Below are 19,820 nucleotides of genomic sequence, written 5' to 3' on the forward strand. Positions count from 1 at the left end.
AATCGTCCGATCCGTCCGATGCGTGCTGTTCGTCCGATTACGATCTGTGTGCGCCTACCTTTAGTTAACGTTTGGGTTGGGAAAGGCCGAAAGAGCCTTGATCTCATCCCTTCCTACTGGTGGCAGGGTTTCGGAGAAGGGATGGCCACGTATACTATAGGAGGTGATTATATTATAGTGAGGTCCACGTTGTAATGGCAGTAATTGATTGACATTGGTGTTGCTAATCTTGTTCATCATTCGACAAAGCAGATAGCGCTATCCTTTTCTACTTCCGCACCGTTGCTAGACCGTTTTTCAACAATGTATAAATATGAATAGTTGACATATAATTCAATGTCAATTATGAAAGCTTATCATTCAATAATCAAGTAATATATTTTCTTGACGAATAGAATATAATCTATAAATTTGAACAAGATTGAACCGTTAATCAGAAATACCGGCATTAGCTATATTCTATAGAAGGCAGTGGCAAGGCCAGATAGATAGCCGGCCAGATAGCCGAGTTGACTAAGGTGTTGCACCCTTCAGTCTGCTAGTGCTACCTGGTTGCGGGTTCGAATCCCATAGAATAGGCATGGACGTTTGATCATCTCATAAGCTCATGTGGGCAACATCCGCAAAAAACGTCAGAGAATCGGTAATGTTTTCCTCCCATGTTTCTCCACTGCCATTATAATGTGGACCTCACTAAATGCAAACCATGCCTTGTCTTTTTTTAGGGCTACTTTTGATATAAATAAAAATATAAATCTGAGTACCCTTTTAAATGATTTTGCACGACAAGTTTCGGCTAGTAATGCCGTTTAAAATGGTAATTGAACTAGCCGAAACATGTCGTGCAAAATAATTTAAAAGGGTACTCGAATTATATTTTTATTTATAAACCATGTATGTTTGGAACAAAATAATGAAAACTTACCATTCCCTTGTTCAAGTTCTTGTTGATCATGCAGAAAGCGTGAGGAGGGGTCTCCTGCTTGCTAGCGACTATGACGCAGATGTCAGTGACGACGAGGCCGTTGCAGGGCTGAGACGGGTGCGCACGCCGATAGGTGAGCAGGGTGCGTGCGGCTGAATTGTTCACATTGGCTGGGCGACCGCCCGGGGTCAGCTCCACTACCTCCGAGTCAGGCAGTATGCGTTCTTTTCCTTCGTACATCACACTGCAACCAAAACATTATTATAATATTTCTTCAAATTCAGACACTAAATTCTGATATTATCTTTTGTAATCATGTATTTGATGTGTGTATTGTTAAATGTAAATATAACCTATCTTTGGGTAGGTAACTTCAATATAACCTATATTTTTTGATCTGAAATTACAGACGAATCATAACCTCTTTTGGACTGATTTTCAATAAAAATTCGGGAATGGAATAGTAAGGGCTATAGAGAGGTCCACGTCATAATGACAGTGGAGAAAGATAGGAGAAGAACGTTGCCGATCATCTGTCTTGTCAATGCCTTCTATAGACGGTAGCTGATACAGGTTTATTGATGTAATACCAAATGTTCATTCTTGTTTAAAATAATCAATTATACTTCATTAAGCAAGAAATTATATTTTTCAATAATCTAATAATGCAAAGTTTTGCATGGAGTTTATCAGAGATTTTCAATGGTGTAATAACCGAAACCGGTCTTTCTAAGTATCAATAAATCTGTGGTTTTTGACAATTTCTTAGTATTTCAATTTAATAATGAATTTTCATAATTAAGATGAACTATTTTGTTGATTTATTATTAATTCTACCTTGTTAAAAGAAGATCTGACATCAGAGCATATCGAGAAAGAGGTAGCGCTATCCGCTTTGTAGAATGATAGACAAGGATAGCAATACCATAGCAAATCAAACACTGCCATTATAACGTGAACCTCACTATATAAACCTGTTTTTCCATTTCCAATCATTTAATGATTATGTGTTTTTGTCATTTTTTAATAAATAAATGAATAATATTTTGGACATTTTTGTAGATGTTTATAGAATTTGGGAGCAGTTCTGGACTGAGCATATTTCTCTCTGCTAGACATAACTATAAGGCCGGTTACAGAGCTTGACCGACCGTCAGTGCCTATGTACCATCCTGACCGTACGCATCGATGAATCAGTTTTACACATTCAGAGCTCGACCGACCGTCAGTGCGTATTATTATGCACCATCCTGACCATACATCAGTTTTTCTAACTCACAAAATGGACGCCTTTACAGATTGTTTAATTGCAGCTTATTATCTTCGTAAACGAAAGATTAAAAGACGTAGATATCAAGTTCACCCGATGGTCGCCCAAAAAGCGAATTCAAAGAGCATTTCAAAGGGAATTTAGTACCATTATATACATCATTGCTTGGGGTGAAGATACATTTTTGAACTACAGTACCTCAGAATGTCAATCAGAAATTTTGATGAGTTATTTCAAGCTTGTATCACCATTGGGCATACTTGCAGTTACTTTAAGCTACGGATCAAATAAATGTAGATAATATTAATAATATATGATTTTTCCAATAAAAAATTTAGAAATGATTGTTGAAGAAATGTATAGAAAAACTCTGAATTCAGATATGACACTATTAATTGAATTCATTCATTATGCTATTCAATTCAATATCAGCTGATTGTCGGGCAGAGGTGTCAGCACATTGGTTTTTTTGCGATTGGGCTACTGATCAGTACAGCTCTGAAAGCTTCTATTTGTTTCGATAGCGCGTCAGTCGACCGATGGAACGGATGCGCACGAGCTTGACTGATGCCTGCCGTCAGTCCTGCTCTGTACGGATACATGGAATATCTATGGAAAAGAGAAGCGCGACTGACGTACGCACTGACGGTCGGTCAAGCTCTGTAACCGGCCTAAGATTTTTGATTTAAAAGCCTTCTAATAAATTGTTAAATTGTTCGTGTTCGAAAGAATCCATCTTCGACGACGAAGACGATGTGATGATGATGACGGCGACATTGTTTGTAAATTGAAAACTAGCACATCAAATAAGTACACTAAACAGAATAAATGTGATGGATTATGCATGTACATAAAAGATTGCATAGGATTCAATGAAGTTTCACTCGATATCTCTGATGCCAATGTAGTTAGTGCTGACTTAAGAATTGATGATTTTATTGTGAAGGTGATTGGGGTTTATAGATCACCAAGTAATCAAAATATTGATAATTTTCTTAATAGTCTGAGTAATGAAATCAGTAAAATTCCTAATGGAATAAATGTATGTGTGGCGGGAGACATGAATATAAATACACATTCAACTAGTGTTCCTGTTCAAGATTATATGCATATTTTCAATAGTAATGGCTATAAGTCTTACATAAATGGTGATACCCGAGTAACAACCACAACAAATTCTTGCATTGACCACATTTTTTATAAAAATTCAGGGAACCATTCTATGTTCACTAAAGGAGTTATATTTAGGACAACCATAACTGACCACTACGCGGTTGTACTGAACTTGGTGAAGGTCCCTATCAATAAGGATAATAGAAACGTATTGATAAACAAATTAACTAGAACCAACTATCATGCACTATTGGAACGCATAAGGAATGAAGATTGGGGAGAAATCTATACCGTGAATGGAAGCATTGACACTATTATGGATAAATTTGTCGATCTTTTGACCAGTCTCATCAATCAATGCAAGAAGGTAAAAGTGATACCTAACAGACTTCGTCCCCTGAAGCCCTGGATATCTGAAGGCATCATAAGATCAATAATCACGCGGGACAAAATGCATTCTAGACTCAGAAGAGATCCTAATAACAATATCTTAAAGAATGAATATAAGGCTTATCGTAATGGTTTGAATAAGATCATAAATCATGTAAAGGAAGTCTACTATAAAGGGAAAATTGAAAATTGTAATAACAACAGCATGAAGTTGTGGAAGTGCATAAACGAGGTTATAGGTGAGGCCAGTATCAAGGAAAAGAGTACTGAACTTGATGCTCACTCCCTCAACAATTATTTCACAAATGTGGGTAAATTACAAGCTCAAACTATCAATATCCCTGATAATACTGGTGATCGATATCCTGCAATACAGATCGATAATACGTTTTTTATGAGACCAACGTGCCCAGTTGAAGTTGAGGCAACTATTAAAAATCTAAAGAACAACTGCAGTCCTGGTATTGATGGTCTAGGTAATATTACGCTGAAGAAAATAGCCAATTTTATATCTCAACCTCTCGCTTTCATTTTTAATAGATGCTTTGAGGAGGGATATTTTCCCGAGCACCTCAAATCAGCCAAAATAAAACCTCTATTCAAACAAGGTGACCCGACTAATCCCTGTAATTATAGACCGATTAGTCTTATCAGCAACCTTGCTAAAATAATGGAGAAACTAATAAAGTCAAGAGTTGTTTCTTTCTTGAATCTTAACAAAATAATAAACAAGAACCAATTCGGTTTCCAAAATAGTAAAAGTACATCTGACGCTCTAATAAAATTCATCAATACTTTATCTGATAAAATAAACTCCAATAAGAAAACTATTGCGGTCTTCCTGGATATACGCAAAGCTTTTGATACAATACCTCATAATACTTTGTTCAATAAACTAGAGTCCTATGGTTTCAGAGGAGTCTCGCTTAAATTGTTCAAAAGCTATCTGAGTAATAGAACCCAGTCCCTAACCATAAATGATCAATCTAGTGTAACTAACTTAACTTCTTATGGTCTTCCTCAAGGTACTGTACTTTCTCCCATCCTTTTCATACTCTATGTAAATGACTTTTTAAATTAAGACTTCTAAACTCAACTGTGATATCCTTTGCAGATGATACTGCAGCTATTTTTCACGGAAATTCATGGAATGAAGTTCATACTATAGCTGAAAATAATATGCTTTTAATTAAGAAGTGGTTAGATAAGAATACCTTAAGTTTAAATATTGAAAAAACTAATTACATTACTTTCTCTGCAAATAGAGTAGGGCAGCCTAACGAGAATCAAGATTTGAGACTCCATTCTCAGTGCAATTTAAACTTGGGTAATTGTGATTGTCCCACCATTAAAAAAGTCAATAATACTAAGTATTTGGGAATTATAATTGATGAAAACCTTAAATGGGATGTTCATATTAAATACATATGTAGAAAAATTAGATATTTATCCTTTAAATTTTACCAAGTTAACAGAATTCTTAATAAGAACCACCTGAAAATGATGTATCATGCTCTAGTCAAGTCAATTCTGCAGTATGGCATAGTTGTTTGGGGAGGCTGTTTCAACTGTCATATTGCTGAATTATTTGTAGCACAAAAACTGATAATTAAAACTATATTAAACAAACCCAGGCTCTATCCAACGGATATGGTTTTTAGTGATTTTGAGGTCATGACTATACGTCAATTATACATAAAAACCGTAATTGAGTACTTGATAAAATATAGATCCGGTTTTCCTCTCACAATAAACTCTACTCTTAATTATTATAATCTAAGGGCCACTGCTAACAAATATATAATCTATAACACTAATATTGAATGTATAAGGAGGCAATTAATTTACATAGGTACTAAAATAATAAACCTCATTCCGAATCACTTTCTCATGGACAATAAGATCAGCGGAAAAATTAAACTGGATATAAAAAACTGGACATACAGTAATTTCTTCTTCCATTTAGATATATGACTCGAGATTTCTGCTCCAGCATTTTTTTTTCATTTTTCAGTGGACTCGCTTACCTTTATTTTGAGTACCTATTCCTCTGTTTTCTTCCTTCCCCCATTTCTCCCTTCCTTTTTTCCTCATTACTTCTCTTCTCTTCTTTGCCTGCCTATTACATGGGAAACCATAGTTGGCTAGGTATCTTCCTCTCTTTTTTTCTCTTCTCCAACACACCCAAACACTAAGCCCATGGTTTTTTATATTTGTAACATTTTATTGTGTTTTATTTGTTTCGTAAATCTTTGTAATTTTGTTTTGTGTGTTTTTAATAAATTGAATTGAAAAATCTTTCATTTTAAGGATAATATGAAAGGAAAAGGAATTTCCTCCATACTCCGATATCACTATAATATAATCATCTACTTTGAAGATAGGATTAATCATACTATAGAATTATTCATAATCAATCAGCTGACAAGTGGATTATTCATTGCATGCTTCACACAGATGTCTGGCCGTGTCTATTTCTATAATAGGATATATAGGGTTTCAATATTTTTTATGATGCGTGCCCATCAGTATCAATATTCTCACATTTGAAAAACAAATCTAATAGGTGATTGAAAATAGAATTAAAAATGATTAAATGATCTAGATAATGGTGAAGAAATGGTGAAGAAAAATTATTGTAACTCATTCTGACGTGATAATGATTTCCCACGAACAAATAAGATTTTCTAGGTAGATTTAAATTCATAATTTGTTAGTTGTACTGTTGTTTGTGAGATGTTGTCATATCTATCCATAATGAAAACACTGGGATGTTGTCGGAAATATCACCAATTTATTCTAAAATTACAAACATGTTCTAACACCAATGGTGCCTTCTTCATAATCAGATTACACCATCTGAATACGATATCAATTTAATGGATATGATACAAATAGATTTATTGTTTGAGTATGATTATGATTTTGAAGGGACGGATTCAATGATCCAAAGTTTCAATGAACCCCACACGTCAACCGAAGCTTATTGTGTTCCCAAGTAGTATGTTAGTTGAGCAAATTAATACCTGTGTCTTTTTCAAGAACCAGGAGTTTTTCCCAATGCTAACATCCCATTCTTCACCTGGTTGCTTGTCGCAATCCTGTGTGATATGCTTGACAGTCTCTTCAGACTGATTGGTCCTCGTGACCTACGTGAGTTCCACTCCTGGCCTTTCTTGTATGTCCTTCAGCTGAGGAAAGGCTGGCCAAGTTGCCTCTAGGGCGCCCAGCTACCCTTAACTCAGCCTCTTGACCCAAATTTGTGCTTGGGGTTTCACCCATCTTTGGTCGCTTCGGTTTTTCTTTTTGCCCATCCGAAACTCTGCAGGGTCAAAAGCCTACCTCTCTCAAGAATGTTTGCTTAAATGGCCGCCCTTCTATGAGCAGTGGTGAGGTTTGGTATCTCCAACCACAAACTCGTGACCTACGTGAGTTCCAATCCTGGCCTTTTTGTAGGTCCTTCCGCTGAGAGAGGGGACGCCAAACTGCCTCTAGGGCGCCCGACCACCCTCGCCTCAGCCTCTTGACACACATTTGTGCCTGGAATTTCACCCATCTCTGGTCTCTTGGATTTTTCTTTTTGCCTCTCCGAAACTCTGCAGGATCAAAAGCCTCACCTCTCCCAAGAAGTTTTGCCTGAATGGCCGCCCTTCTTTGAGCAGTGGTGAGTTTTGGCCTCTCCACTCACAAACTCGTGACCTACGTGAGTTCCAATCCTGGCCTTTTTGAAGGTCCTTCCGCTGAGAGAGGGGACGCCAAACTGCCTCTAGGGCGCCCGACCACCCTCGACTCAGCCTCTTGACCAACATTTGTGCCTGGAGTTTCACCAATCTCTGGTCTCTTGGTTTTTTCTTTTTGCCCTGATGGGGCAGATCCCGTGGGTTTGAAGGCAAGGCAACTTCTGGAGTTGCATTGGGTCCCTTTTAGTCGCCTCCTACGACAAGCAGGGATACTGTGGGTGAATATTCTGGTTTTCAACACATTCTTGAGTACGATGTTCGACTCAAAGCTCCCCCAACCCACAGGGGGCTATTGTTTGGGTAAGTTGCTAATTTGACGATACGCATACACAGCCGAACGCGGATCCGCACAAACGAAAACCAACCTTTTGGAGATTTGATTGGTACAAGACAAACTGTAGTTTGCATTACGAGTATTTTAATCTAGAAGACAGATTGTGGCTTGTATTATGAGTATTTTAATTTATTACTTTCCTTGCCCTATTACCATAGGTAAGGAAAGTATTGCTTTCCAAAAAAATTTAAGGTACCCCAATTTCATGTTTTCTATACGTTTCAAGGTCCCTTGAGTCCAAAAACATGATTTTTGGGTGTTGGTCTGTGTGTGTGTGTGTGTGTGTGTGTGTGTGTGTGTGTGTGTGTGTGTGTGTGTGTGTGTGTGTGTGTGTGTGTGTGTGTGTGAGTGTGTGTGTGTGTGTATATATATATATATATATATATATATATATATATATATATATATATATATATATATATGTGTGTGTGTGTGTGTGTGTGTGTGTGTGTGTGTGTATGTGTGTGTATGTCTGTGAACACGATAACTCCATTCCTAATTAACCGATTGACTTGAAATTTTAAACTTAAGGTCCTTATACCATGAGGATCCGACAATAAGAAATTCAATAAAATTCAATTCAAGATGGCGGAGAAAATGGCGTATAATTACTAAAAAACCATGTTTTTCACGTTTTTCTCGAAAACGGCTCTAACGATTTTTTTCAAATTTATACCATGGATAGCTATTTATAAGCCCTATCAACTGGCATGGTTCTCATCTCTGGGTAAATTTCAAGAGCTCCGTAATATTCTTGAGAAAAATGGCGGATAATGACTAAAAAGCCATGTTTTTCACGGTTTTCTCGAAAACGACTCTAACGATTTTCTTCAAATTCATACCATAGATGGATGATGAACGTTTTCATTACATCATTCAACTAATTGAATCTTCACTTTTCTTCTAATAGATGTGCATTAGAGTTCTGTTTATTTTTTGAGTTGATTAACAGAGTAGCAAAACAGAACCAGATTTTTCAACTTACTTTAAATAAGGATTTTTGATTTGAGTACGATCCACACTGTCAGCTACCATCGTTATATTACCTTTTTAGACGAAACATATGCTTAGGTTGGATACTATTTCATATGATAAAAGTCTATTGGAAAAATGCACCCCAGATTGTGCATAGGTTGCTTCATAGGTTGGTTCATCATATGGTGCATATGATGCTTAGGTTGGATACTATTTCATTATGATAAAAGTCTATTGGAAAAATGCACCCCAGATGGTGCATAGGTTGCTTCATCATATGGTGCATATGATGCTTAGGTTGGATACTATTTCATCTGATAAAAATAATTCTCAAATATTTGAAAATTGATTTTTTTCAATCAGAAATATTATAATTCCTTCAGCATTATTTAGTTTATTTAATTATTTTTTATTCTATTTTTAATCACCTATTAATTTTTATTCAAATGTGAGAATATTGATTCTGATGGGGGCACGCATCATAATACCATGACTGCAAAACAATATATTGAAACCATAGACCTTAGGCCTATGTTATAAGAGCGATAATGCCGCGGAACGCTGAACCGAGATACACACAGCGTTCTTAGCGCGCACTATGGAAGTACTATTGCCTACTTAACGCGACGCTAGAAACGCTGCGTTAACGCCGCGGCATTAGCGCTCGTATAAAATGGGCCTTATAGAAATAGACACGGCTTCTCCAGACATCTGTTTAATGAATGCAATGAATGCACTTGTCAGCTGATTGATTATAAAAAATCTGGTTTGGCGCACTCACACATCTTCCCTTGCCGTTATGAAAATTTATCACCTGACGCTACTGTTCACGCGCATCTCAAGTCTTCTATTCTAAGATCTGAGCCAGCTGGTGACAGGACTATAACGCTGGAGACACACGAGGCTGCTTTCTCTTCATAGTGAATGATTTAATAGAAGCAACAGCTGTTGCCAACAGTTTGCAATTGAATAATCACATTTTCTCGAATTTTGAGCTTATTTCCATTTTCAGGTGAAAATGTTACTAAACATTAATAATTATTGCAGAGATTTCCATGCTCAAACCTTTCCACTCAAATTTTTTTGTTTAAATATTATATCTGAGGATTGATAATTCAGAATCTAAAATCAAACTTTGCATAGATGGGGCGAAGCTCCTGAAATGTTTACAGATATGGGACTTGTGGCAGTTGACAGAGCTTATCAATGACTATTGTAGGTATAAATTTGATCAAAATCGTTGGAGCTATTTCTGAGAAAATCGCGGAAAACCATGTTTTTGACAACATTTTAGCCGCTATCTTGAATTGCATTTGATTGTTCGTGTCGATTACTTACAGTATATGGACCTTAAGTTCCAAATTTCAAGTCATTCCGTTAATTGGGAGATGAGATATCGTGTACACAGTCACAGTCACACACACACACACACACACACCAATACCCAAAAAAAAAACATTTTTTTGGACTCAGGGGACCTTGATACGCATAGAAATATAGAAATTTGGGTACCTTAATTTTTTTCGGAAATCAATACTTTCCTTACCTATGGCAATTGGGCAAGGAAAGTAAAAATTCTATAGCCTGATTAATCCTATCTTCAGAATAGATGATATATGAAATTACTTTTCCTTTTATAATATCCTTAAAATGCAAAATTTTAAAAAACCTTGTGTATACATCGACGCGCAGTAGAAAAAAGTAATATTCCTGCCAAATCTCACAGAATTCTATCAACGCGTTTGGCCGTTAATGCGTTATATACATACATACATTCAGACAGGCGAAAGAAAATTCGAGTTAAAAAATAGACCTCATGCGTTCCGTCAATGAATAGAAAGTTCCTATAGTGACATATTGCAACGCATATTGTACTTCTTGTTTTGTAAAACCAGTTAAAAACCACATACATTTTCAATGATTTTAGAACTTTAGATAATTACTTTCCATGCACTAGTACCGAAGGTAAGTAAACTATTGCTTTCACAAAACCAATAATTTACACAAATTTCAAATTTCTTGAAATAAAAATCCAAAGTACCCTTTTTTGTATTGTTTACTTACGACGTGTTTTGGCTATGATGCCATTATCAATAATATGTAATAAATAATTATCAATAATTTGATAATGACATCATAGCCGAAAATATTTAAAAAAAAGGGTACTTGAGATTTTTTTTATTTCTATTCAAGAGTAGCCCCCCTAACGAAAAAATACCATTTCATGATTTATGTATGTTTTGAGGCCTGAACCTGAAAAGTGTGTTTTTCATTGTTTTGTGAAAGCAAGAGAAATGATAACAAAATAATAGAAATGGTAATAGAAAATTGTTTTTCTCAAATAGAATAAATTCATTTTAAATTCAAAAATGAAAAATTTACCCAATATCAACGAGCGGTGGTTTGTCTCTTCCTCTTCTAAAGCATAGGAAAACCTCCGGACTACGAAGGCTGCCATGATTCAAATCAGCTAGCAAACCTAAAAAAAATATAAATGTGCAAATTTAAAGCATTTATTTTTCCTGTAAATGAGGAAAGAGGTTTGAAATTCACAATGAACAATGATAATTGAACGAGCGTTAGTAAGTTCTTACATGTGATTAACTCAAGGCCAAAATTGTTGTTTGTCTGTTTGTATGTTCTTCAATAACTTGAGAAAGAATTGATCAATCAGCTTCAAATTTTGAATACGTATTCTTCGAACCTTTTTACAGGACAAGTTCGTTGGACAACAGAATTAATCACTCCTTCGTCCTTTTTCAGAATATAAAAATAAAATTTAAAGTGCATAAGAAAAAAGTTGTTCAGCTGAAGAATTCATCGCATGTAATTACTACAGTTTTTCCATTCATTCATTCGTAACATCAGCAGAGGCTATTTGAGAGCTATCGTTTTTGAAAAGACGGCTTCTCTAAATGGTTCTCATGAAATTAATCACGATTGAAGTTTAACCAGCTATTGTACAACCGGCACAAACAGTCCTTCATGCGTTGACAGATTATTTCATTTTCTCTTGGAACTCTGTATAGAAATCATGTATCACATGACCTCTGTCTCTATAAAAAAATGAATTTTGGCTCATATCAGGGACAAAGATGTTGAAGCGACAGGGTAATTTTTCATTTCAAGTAGTATCCCTAATGAAACCTTTTTTCAAATTATTCTTGTAAAAGAAATATTTAGGCTAGCTGTTTCCATAATTTTAACCAACTCTGTACAATCAAAAGTTGCGGGTTTCAAAGATTACAATACAACAGTTCATGCGAGTTCTCCAACCCAGGGGGGGGGGTCACTAGTTTTACTTTAGTTCATAGCAACATCATTGTAACGAATCCCTATCATGTCAGTAATATAATAGAGAAACAATAGCGTAAGTATATATCTCATGGTATAATGAGTTTATGTCACAACTTTTACTGTTATCTCAAGCCGATTACTGTCGATTATTGCCGATTTTTACTGTTTTGACCGGGTGAGAGTGTATGAACGGCACAATATGAGAGACTACCAGTGTCACACAGCTTCAAGGGAAAGAACTACGTGGACTATAGGCTTGACATAACAGTAAAAGTTACAACATAAACTCCATATACCATGGGATATCTACTTACGCTATTGTTTCTCTATGGTAATATTCTAAATGCTACCTTTATCCATCCACCTGTGCAACCTGCATGTGCCACAGTACTGGATTGTCCAAGTCAGACAAATAGCCTACAACACCAGCACTCACTAAACTCAAAACCATTACACACACAGAACTGAGCTGACTACTTGAAAAGCTCATGGCAAACAACTCGACGACATCACCAGCAAAATGTTCAAGTACTGTAAACGAGAATTGAAAACACCATTACTGGACATTGTTAATGCTTCCATCGATCAGACAACCCTACCTCAAAGCCTGAAAATATCAAAACTATTTTAAAAATTTAAAAAAGGTGACAAATTAGACCCTAAAAACTGCAGACCTATTGCCACTTAAAAAATAATAGAACGTGCAATCTACGATCAACTTATCAAGCATCTTGAATCTAATAACATGTCACAAGCATAGATTTAGAAAGGAATACAGCAAATCATCATTGATATCTTATGATAGGACAAAAAAACAGTATCTGGCCTTTCCATTGACTTCCAGAAAGCATTTGATACTCTGAATTGGAATACATCGACAGGAAAATTTAAAAAGCTTAGAATAGTTGGTTAAGTTCTGCTGTGGTTGGAGGATTATCTATTACATTGTAAGCAATAATCGACCACTGAAAAAAACATTCAATATAAACCCTTACTCTGAACTGTAAACAGATGTGTACTACAAGGATTTATACTGGGACCTCTTATTTTTATGGTTCATTGAACTCCTAATGGTCATTGAACTGCGGAGGAAAAAAGTTTGAGGCGAATGCCACTAAAACTTGACCAAACCCATGAGTATACAGTAGAATATTATTGGATAGCTATTTCAAGGATTAACGTTTATCTGTTCAAAATCTGATCAATATGCAGATACAAATAAATATTGTGAATAGTGTAGGCTATTTGATTTTTTGGTCTCAAAATGATATAGTTTCGTAAAAGTTTTTTATTATTTGTAACTTATTTAATTCATTTATAGAGTAAGCTTACTGTATTTTATCATTGTTTTGGATGTAAATTGGAGTATACAGCCGCATACTAAAAGGTACATTGATCTGGGGACATTCGCCACATGTCAGAGACAATCTACTGCTCCAAAAGGAAGTTCTCCGAATCATCACATATAGCAAGTATTATGCACATTGCACCCCAGTCTTCCGCAGATTCTGTGGACACTATATCTTAGCTTCATTGCTATATGTCAGGAATAACATCACAACGCTACATCGGAGAGAGCAAGTGCAATCCTACAACACTCGGAGAAGGACAAATTTGGATGTGATGTGCCGCATTGTCGTTTGTCGAAGGTGGACTGTTTCCCTGTGCTGGCGATGAGAATGTTTAACCACCAACCGGAGCCGGTAAGGGCGCGTCCGGTAAACATCTTCAGGTCATCCTTGTCTGAGTGACTAATTGAAAAGAGTTTGCCTATATTTCAGTAATTTCTGGCGATGCTAATGGAGATATTTGTGTTCTTCAACACTGTAAGTAAATTGTAGTCTGTTTGACCAGTGTTTTTTTATTCGCAGTGGCTACAGTTACGGTAATCGTAACTCCAGTTCGCGTTCCGGTAAAGTTATGACTTCGTTTGCGCATGCGCCAACAAACTTCGGTTGTCACAGCACTCATTACCGGAGCTTACCTTGTCTAAATGCAGCAATGTAATGCCTATATATTGTATATCCATATATACGCATTACAATGCGTATACTTTGCTGTATTTAGAAAAGGTGAGCTTAGTGCGTATATATGCGGATGTATGGTGTAGCATATCTGAATAGAGCATAATTATATTAGAGCAGCTGAAAATTGAACACCAATTGAACCTGAAAGTATCACTTCTGAAGTCGTTTCCTAATCTATCTTTCGGGGTTTCGGGTACAGAACCCCCCTACACCCCCCTCTAACACAAAAAAAATCGGGAGTTCAGGTAATAAATAGCTTAGGTCTATAATGATTCGTTTAAAGGCTTTTCGCATAGGTTATATTTTTCCTTGAACTTACTTTTTTTGGTCTATGTCACTTGGACTTACTTTTCATTACACCACCATGAGTACATTTGTACTTCAATTTATAATATACAAGCTCATCCTTTAATTTTTTTTTTCTTTTTCACTACTATATTTTTTCAAATCCTGGAAGGATGTAAACTTTAAGATTGAAACATTGAAACGATAGGTTACTTAGAAATCATAACCATGTGACCAAAAACCATCAGAACACCACAATGCACATGTAAATAGCGGTAGCCGCGCATGCGCAAATGTTTACTGGAACGCGAATGGAGTTACGGTTACCGTAACTTTAACCACAGCATTTTTTATTTCTCATGTTGAAATATACTGACGCGATCTATCCAGAAATGGCCTTGACTTTGATCGAGATATTTTGAGTCCTAAAACTCAAAAATGATTGTGCAAGTGACATAAAACATAACCTGGCTAGAAGATGTGTAGGCCTAATTCTGTATGATTTAATTGATTGAGAACGGACCAAGTAGACCTACTCAAAGTATTGTCAAATACTATTATCAAAACTGTACTACTATTATTGGATAAAAGTCCACTGATCCAATAATTCCTTGAAAAGAGGCTAGGCTACTTGCAAAAACTATAAGTCGATTGTTTTTATCAGCGTAACATACCTGACACTGAAACTGGATTTAGAACATTCGTATCTGTTATTGATTGCCTAATATATATTAAAGCCTGGATTCTAGAGCACTTTAAACTGAGTTTGAAAGGTGAACTAAAAAAAAACCTTGAGATTACGTTAATTTTAAGTCTAACAAAATCTGTAGACTATACAATATAAAAAGGGGTGTAAGTGTACGTCCAGTGCCAATATAGCCTACCTGTCATCAAATTTTTGGTAAGGATCGATTTAGTAGGCCTATGTTATTTTGAGTACAAAATCACAAAAATTAAACAGCGGTCACTATTGTTTTTAAAATAAACTATGTTCAAAGTAGCAAAATTTTACATGCATTTAACCTATAAGTAGCAGCCATTTTGATTAACGAAATCATGAAATTATAATATTCCAAATCTAAGTTTTACTAACCCAAAGCTTTTCCTAACCTAAAGCTTTTTCTAACCTTAAGCTTTTCCTAACCTTAACTACTTATAGGTTAAATGCTTGTAAGATTGTGCTAGGCCTACTTTGAGCTTAGTTTATTTTAAAAACAATAGTGACCACCTTTCAATTTTTATGATTTTGTGCTCAAAATAACATACTAAATCGATTCCAACCAAAAATTTAATGACAGGTTTTAGCACTGGACGTACACTTTAGGGCCTTTAATGAAAATTTACCATCAACCACTTGTTGTATTTCAAATTTGATTAAGAAAACTTATTTTTATTGAAAATTTAAATTACCTGTTGGTGTCTGCTCTATAACTTCATACTCAGGAGGAACACTTTCCTCAAACCCTGGAAATATCACAGTAATATCAGTTATTGGAGCTTTATTGTGACATTGTTTCAAGTAAGTTCCATCTTTTGAAAAATCATCCACCGGTTGCAACTTATCGGGCAACCCAGCTACCACAAAATAATCGGCGATTCTTCTGTCATCCATATCAAAGATTATTTGAAACTTTTCAACACAATTAAAATGTATTTGTGATAAACCAAAACTGCATGTTACGGGCTCAAGGCCCCGTTCTTAGCCTTCAAAATCTAATCCACAATACAAATTAAATTCAAAATTCTAATGGACAACTTCAAATGCAAACACTAACGATTTACAAATCACAGCCATTTCTACACAATAATCAATGTGATTTGTGTGAATCAGAAATGTCACACACTATACACACATTTAAAGAAAAACAAATTACAAGTAATTATCAAAATAGTAGTGTTTCAACAATCTTGACATTCCAAACTTTTCAGCTGTCGGCCATTTTGAATTACTAAACTGCTACCAACATTCATACAAAAAAATCAAAGTTACCATAAATGTGAATAAAATTGAACTTATTCATGATATCAAAAAAAAACTATAGGAAAGTTTTATTTCATGTGAATATTCCATTCAATCACCACTAATATGCAGTTATAGCTTCAGACAAAATATCTATTTCAAACATTCCTTCAGAGCATTACCTCGGGACACAACAAGAGTGGAACTGTAGATTCTCAGTTGGAGAATGAGCCATTATGGAATAATTTCGAAAGCATCACTACATATAGCAGAGCTACAGGTGAGCATTTTATCAACCAACGTTTGGTAGGCTATAGTGAGGTCCACGTTATAATGGGAGTGGTGAAATATAAGATTAAAACGTTGCCGATCCTCTGTCTTTTCAATGCCTTCTATGGACGGTAGCTGATACAGGTTTATTGATGTAATATTAACTGTTCATTTTTTCAAATAATCAATTACCGTATGCTTTATTAAGCAGGAAATCATATTTTCAATAGTTTCATAATACATTTTCATAATTAAGATGAAATATTTTTTTATTAATTATCAATTCTACATTGTTAAAAGACGATTTGGCAACAGAGCAAAGCGAGAAAGAAAATAAAGCTATCCGCTTTGTTGCAAATTGCTTATGATTACCATTGCTAATCAAACACATCCATTATAATGTGGACTTCACTTTTGTGTCACACATGAGAAATACGGTTTTATTTGGTTTGGTATGCTTTTTGTTTGTTTTCAGTTGATTTGAGCTTATACAATTTTCTAAATCACACAGCACTGTACACCTCTCGACATGAATAGGTTATATTAGACTAGACTATCTATAAAAACACTTCATTCCCATGGGCTACTCTTTTTTAATTAGTAAAACAATAATTGAAAAAATCTTGAAGCACTCTTTATTTTTTAAACACTACTCAAAAATCAGCGTTCGCTGGGCATTTAATTAAAACTAATCATAATTATATCAATATAAATTCTAATATGAAAATATTAAGCATTGGTGATGAAAGTAATAAATTTGAATGTAAAAGAAGAATTTTATAACTATAGAACTGCAAAATTTAATAGGAATCATTTAATAAATATAATTCAATTTGACTTAAATAATCCTATTTTGATAAAGTAAATAAAATTTTTAAATTTAAACTTAAATATTTAATAACTTCAACCAGAAATAAATGAATCATATGAAATTAAGCATATGTTCATATTGTATCAATTAGTATACATTTATTGAATTTTATTCTATTTTATAACCTGACGATGGTGTGATCACCAAAACTAGTTGTTAAACTATTATAACGTTTTTTTCTGAATAAAGGGTGCTTTAAGATTTTTTATATTGTTTTATTAGTCTATCTATCTATATAAATAAAAATCGAGCCTTGAATTTTGACATTCAATAACTTTTTTATGTACACCGAGTTTGATGATTTTTTTTAGTTGTGTTTGTTATGTTCAGGACCAGGTTTATGACCTATCAAATTTATAATCCAACTTCAGGACTCTTCCCTACGGTCCTTCAAAGTTTACATGTGATCCTTATGAGAAAAGATTTGTGAGCTGGCCACACACAGAAATAAAAATCAGTTGTTATAATCATTGCGTCATACAGCAGCTGTCGGTAGATAGTAGACAAGAGTGTGTGCTACTCCATAACCGCCTATGTATTTTATTCAGAGCGCCTCAACTTATAACAAAATGACTGTTCTGTGTGTAACCATTCAGCAGTGCGGCCTCAGGTTAGACTTACATGCTCTCAATACATTGCTTTGTTTCAAATAGTTGTGCTGTCTTCGGTGTTCAGGATTAATTGATTTTTAGTAAATTATTTATTTTGCAGTTGGAAAACTATCTATATAAAAAAAATGCCACATCGCGCCTCCTCAGGTGTGCATTCAGCTAAAGTTTGTCATGAGATGCATTAATAAACTATTTGGCGGTACGAAGTTTGACAAGCTAGTTTCACATACATTTGTTTCCGCTCAGTTCGTTTCGTTTACTGCCGATTCCAATGAGTGTGAAATGGTGATTTGGTTTGAATTCGGTAGGATAGGAATCTCACAGCACTGAACTCCCCCTCGTCTCAGCCGGAATATGTTTCATCATATTATTCGAATTTGTAGCTGAACAGCAAACAAACCAAAGTCTTCCACACATGTTTGATTCTTTCTATTTTAACCCAATAGGGAGATAATCTGTTAAACTTCATGAAGCTACTGAAATTATAATTATTAGATGCTTTGAGGCGTCTCCTGGTCTCCTGCAAGTTGGAGGTCGCTTAAATCAATCTCATTTATCAGCGGATCTTCAACATCCTGTCATCCTCCCAAATCATCATCATGTGGTCAAACTCCTGATTGATTCCTACCACAAACAATATCTACACTCTGGAGCTCAATTAATTCAATCTTTCCTTGCCCAACATGTCTGGATCCTCTCTGCATGCAGTTTAATCCACGCTCGAATTTTCAAGTGCCATGTCTGTTTTTGACATAAACCTCGCCATGACATATTCCACCAGATGGGACAACTACCTCAGCCTCGAGTGACACCCTTTCGTCTTTTTCTCGAAACTGAATTAATTATGATGGTCCATCTAACATAAAAGGTGCATAATCTATGCTCCACTTCTATCACCAAGGCTTACATCTGTACTTTTGTATGCATGGTGACAAAAGCAATCCACATTGAAGTAGTAACTGACTTGTCCTCTGAAGCATTCATTGCTGCTTTGAAGAGATTTGTTTCTCGACATGGCCTCTGTAAAAACCTCTATTCTGACTGTGGGACAAATTTTGTTGGTGCTAACAATATCTTCCAGGCTCTTCTCAAGTCAAAACGAATCCTACTTTCTGAGTTTGCTGCTCACCAAGGCATCATTTTCCACTTCAACCCACCTGCCGCTCCTCATCAGGGTGGCCTCTGGGAAGCAGCCATCAAGAGTATCGAACACCACCTCCGTCATGTCATTGGTCAACAAATACTGACACTTCTTGAATTCACTACGCTCATCACTCAAATAGAGGCAATACTAAATTCTCGACCTCTTACTCCTCTGATGTCAAAAGATCCAACTGATAAATCAGCCCTAACACCAGGTCATTTCTTGACTGGATCACCATTGGTTGCCATTCCTGAAGAAGATTTTCAAGATGTCAACCTCAATCGCCTCAAACACTGGAAACTTTTTGAAGCACTCCATCAACACATCTGGAAGAGATGGCTTTTGGAATACATCCATACCCTTCAACAGAAAACCAAATGAAACAAGGCTAATCACAATCTACAGGTTGGAGATCTTGTCATGGTCCATCAACCTACTCCACCTCTCACATGGCCACTAGCCCGCATTATTGATCCTACTTTCGCCCACATTATCCAGGAAAGGATGTACTAGTGGTCCACTTGAAGACTCAACAAGGAACTCTGACTCGTCCATCACACAAAGTGTTTCTGCTACCCTTGAGCTTCGAGTGATTTTAATGCCAAGCT

At 35.6% G+C, this 19,820-nt stretch overlaps 1 protein-coding gene across 3 annotated transcripts in view; it reads right to left on the reverse strand.

The window, feature by feature from the left end:
• The window catches only part of LOC111050922 (DENN domain-containing protein Crag), a 136,478-nt gene extending 120,182 nt beyond the window's left edge, over positions 1-16,296 (reverse strand). For all 3 annotated transcript variants that reach the window (XM_039435679.1, XM_039435678.1, XM_039435677.1), the window contains exons 1-3: positions 15,767-16,296; positions 11,130-11,226; positions 926-1,169 (exon numbers count right to left, since the gene is read on the reverse strand). In XM_039435679.1, coding sequence (XP_039291613.1) covers positions 926-1,169; positions 11,130-11,226; positions 15,767-15,968 — 543 coding nt within the window. In that variant the 5' untranslated portion in view covers positions 15,969-16,296. The remainder of the gene's footprint in view (positions 1-925; positions 1,170-11,129; positions 11,227-15,766) is intronic.
• Positions 16,297-19,820: the final 3,524 nt, after the last annotated feature.

This window comes from Nilaparvata lugens, chromosome 9 (genome assembly GCF_014356525.2).
Source record: "Nilaparvata lugens isolate BPH chromosome 9, ASM1435652v1, whole genome shotgun sequence".
NCBI classification, from domain to species: domain Eukaryota; kingdom Metazoa; phylum Arthropoda; class Insecta; order Hemiptera; family Delphacidae; genus Nilaparvata; species Nilaparvata lugens.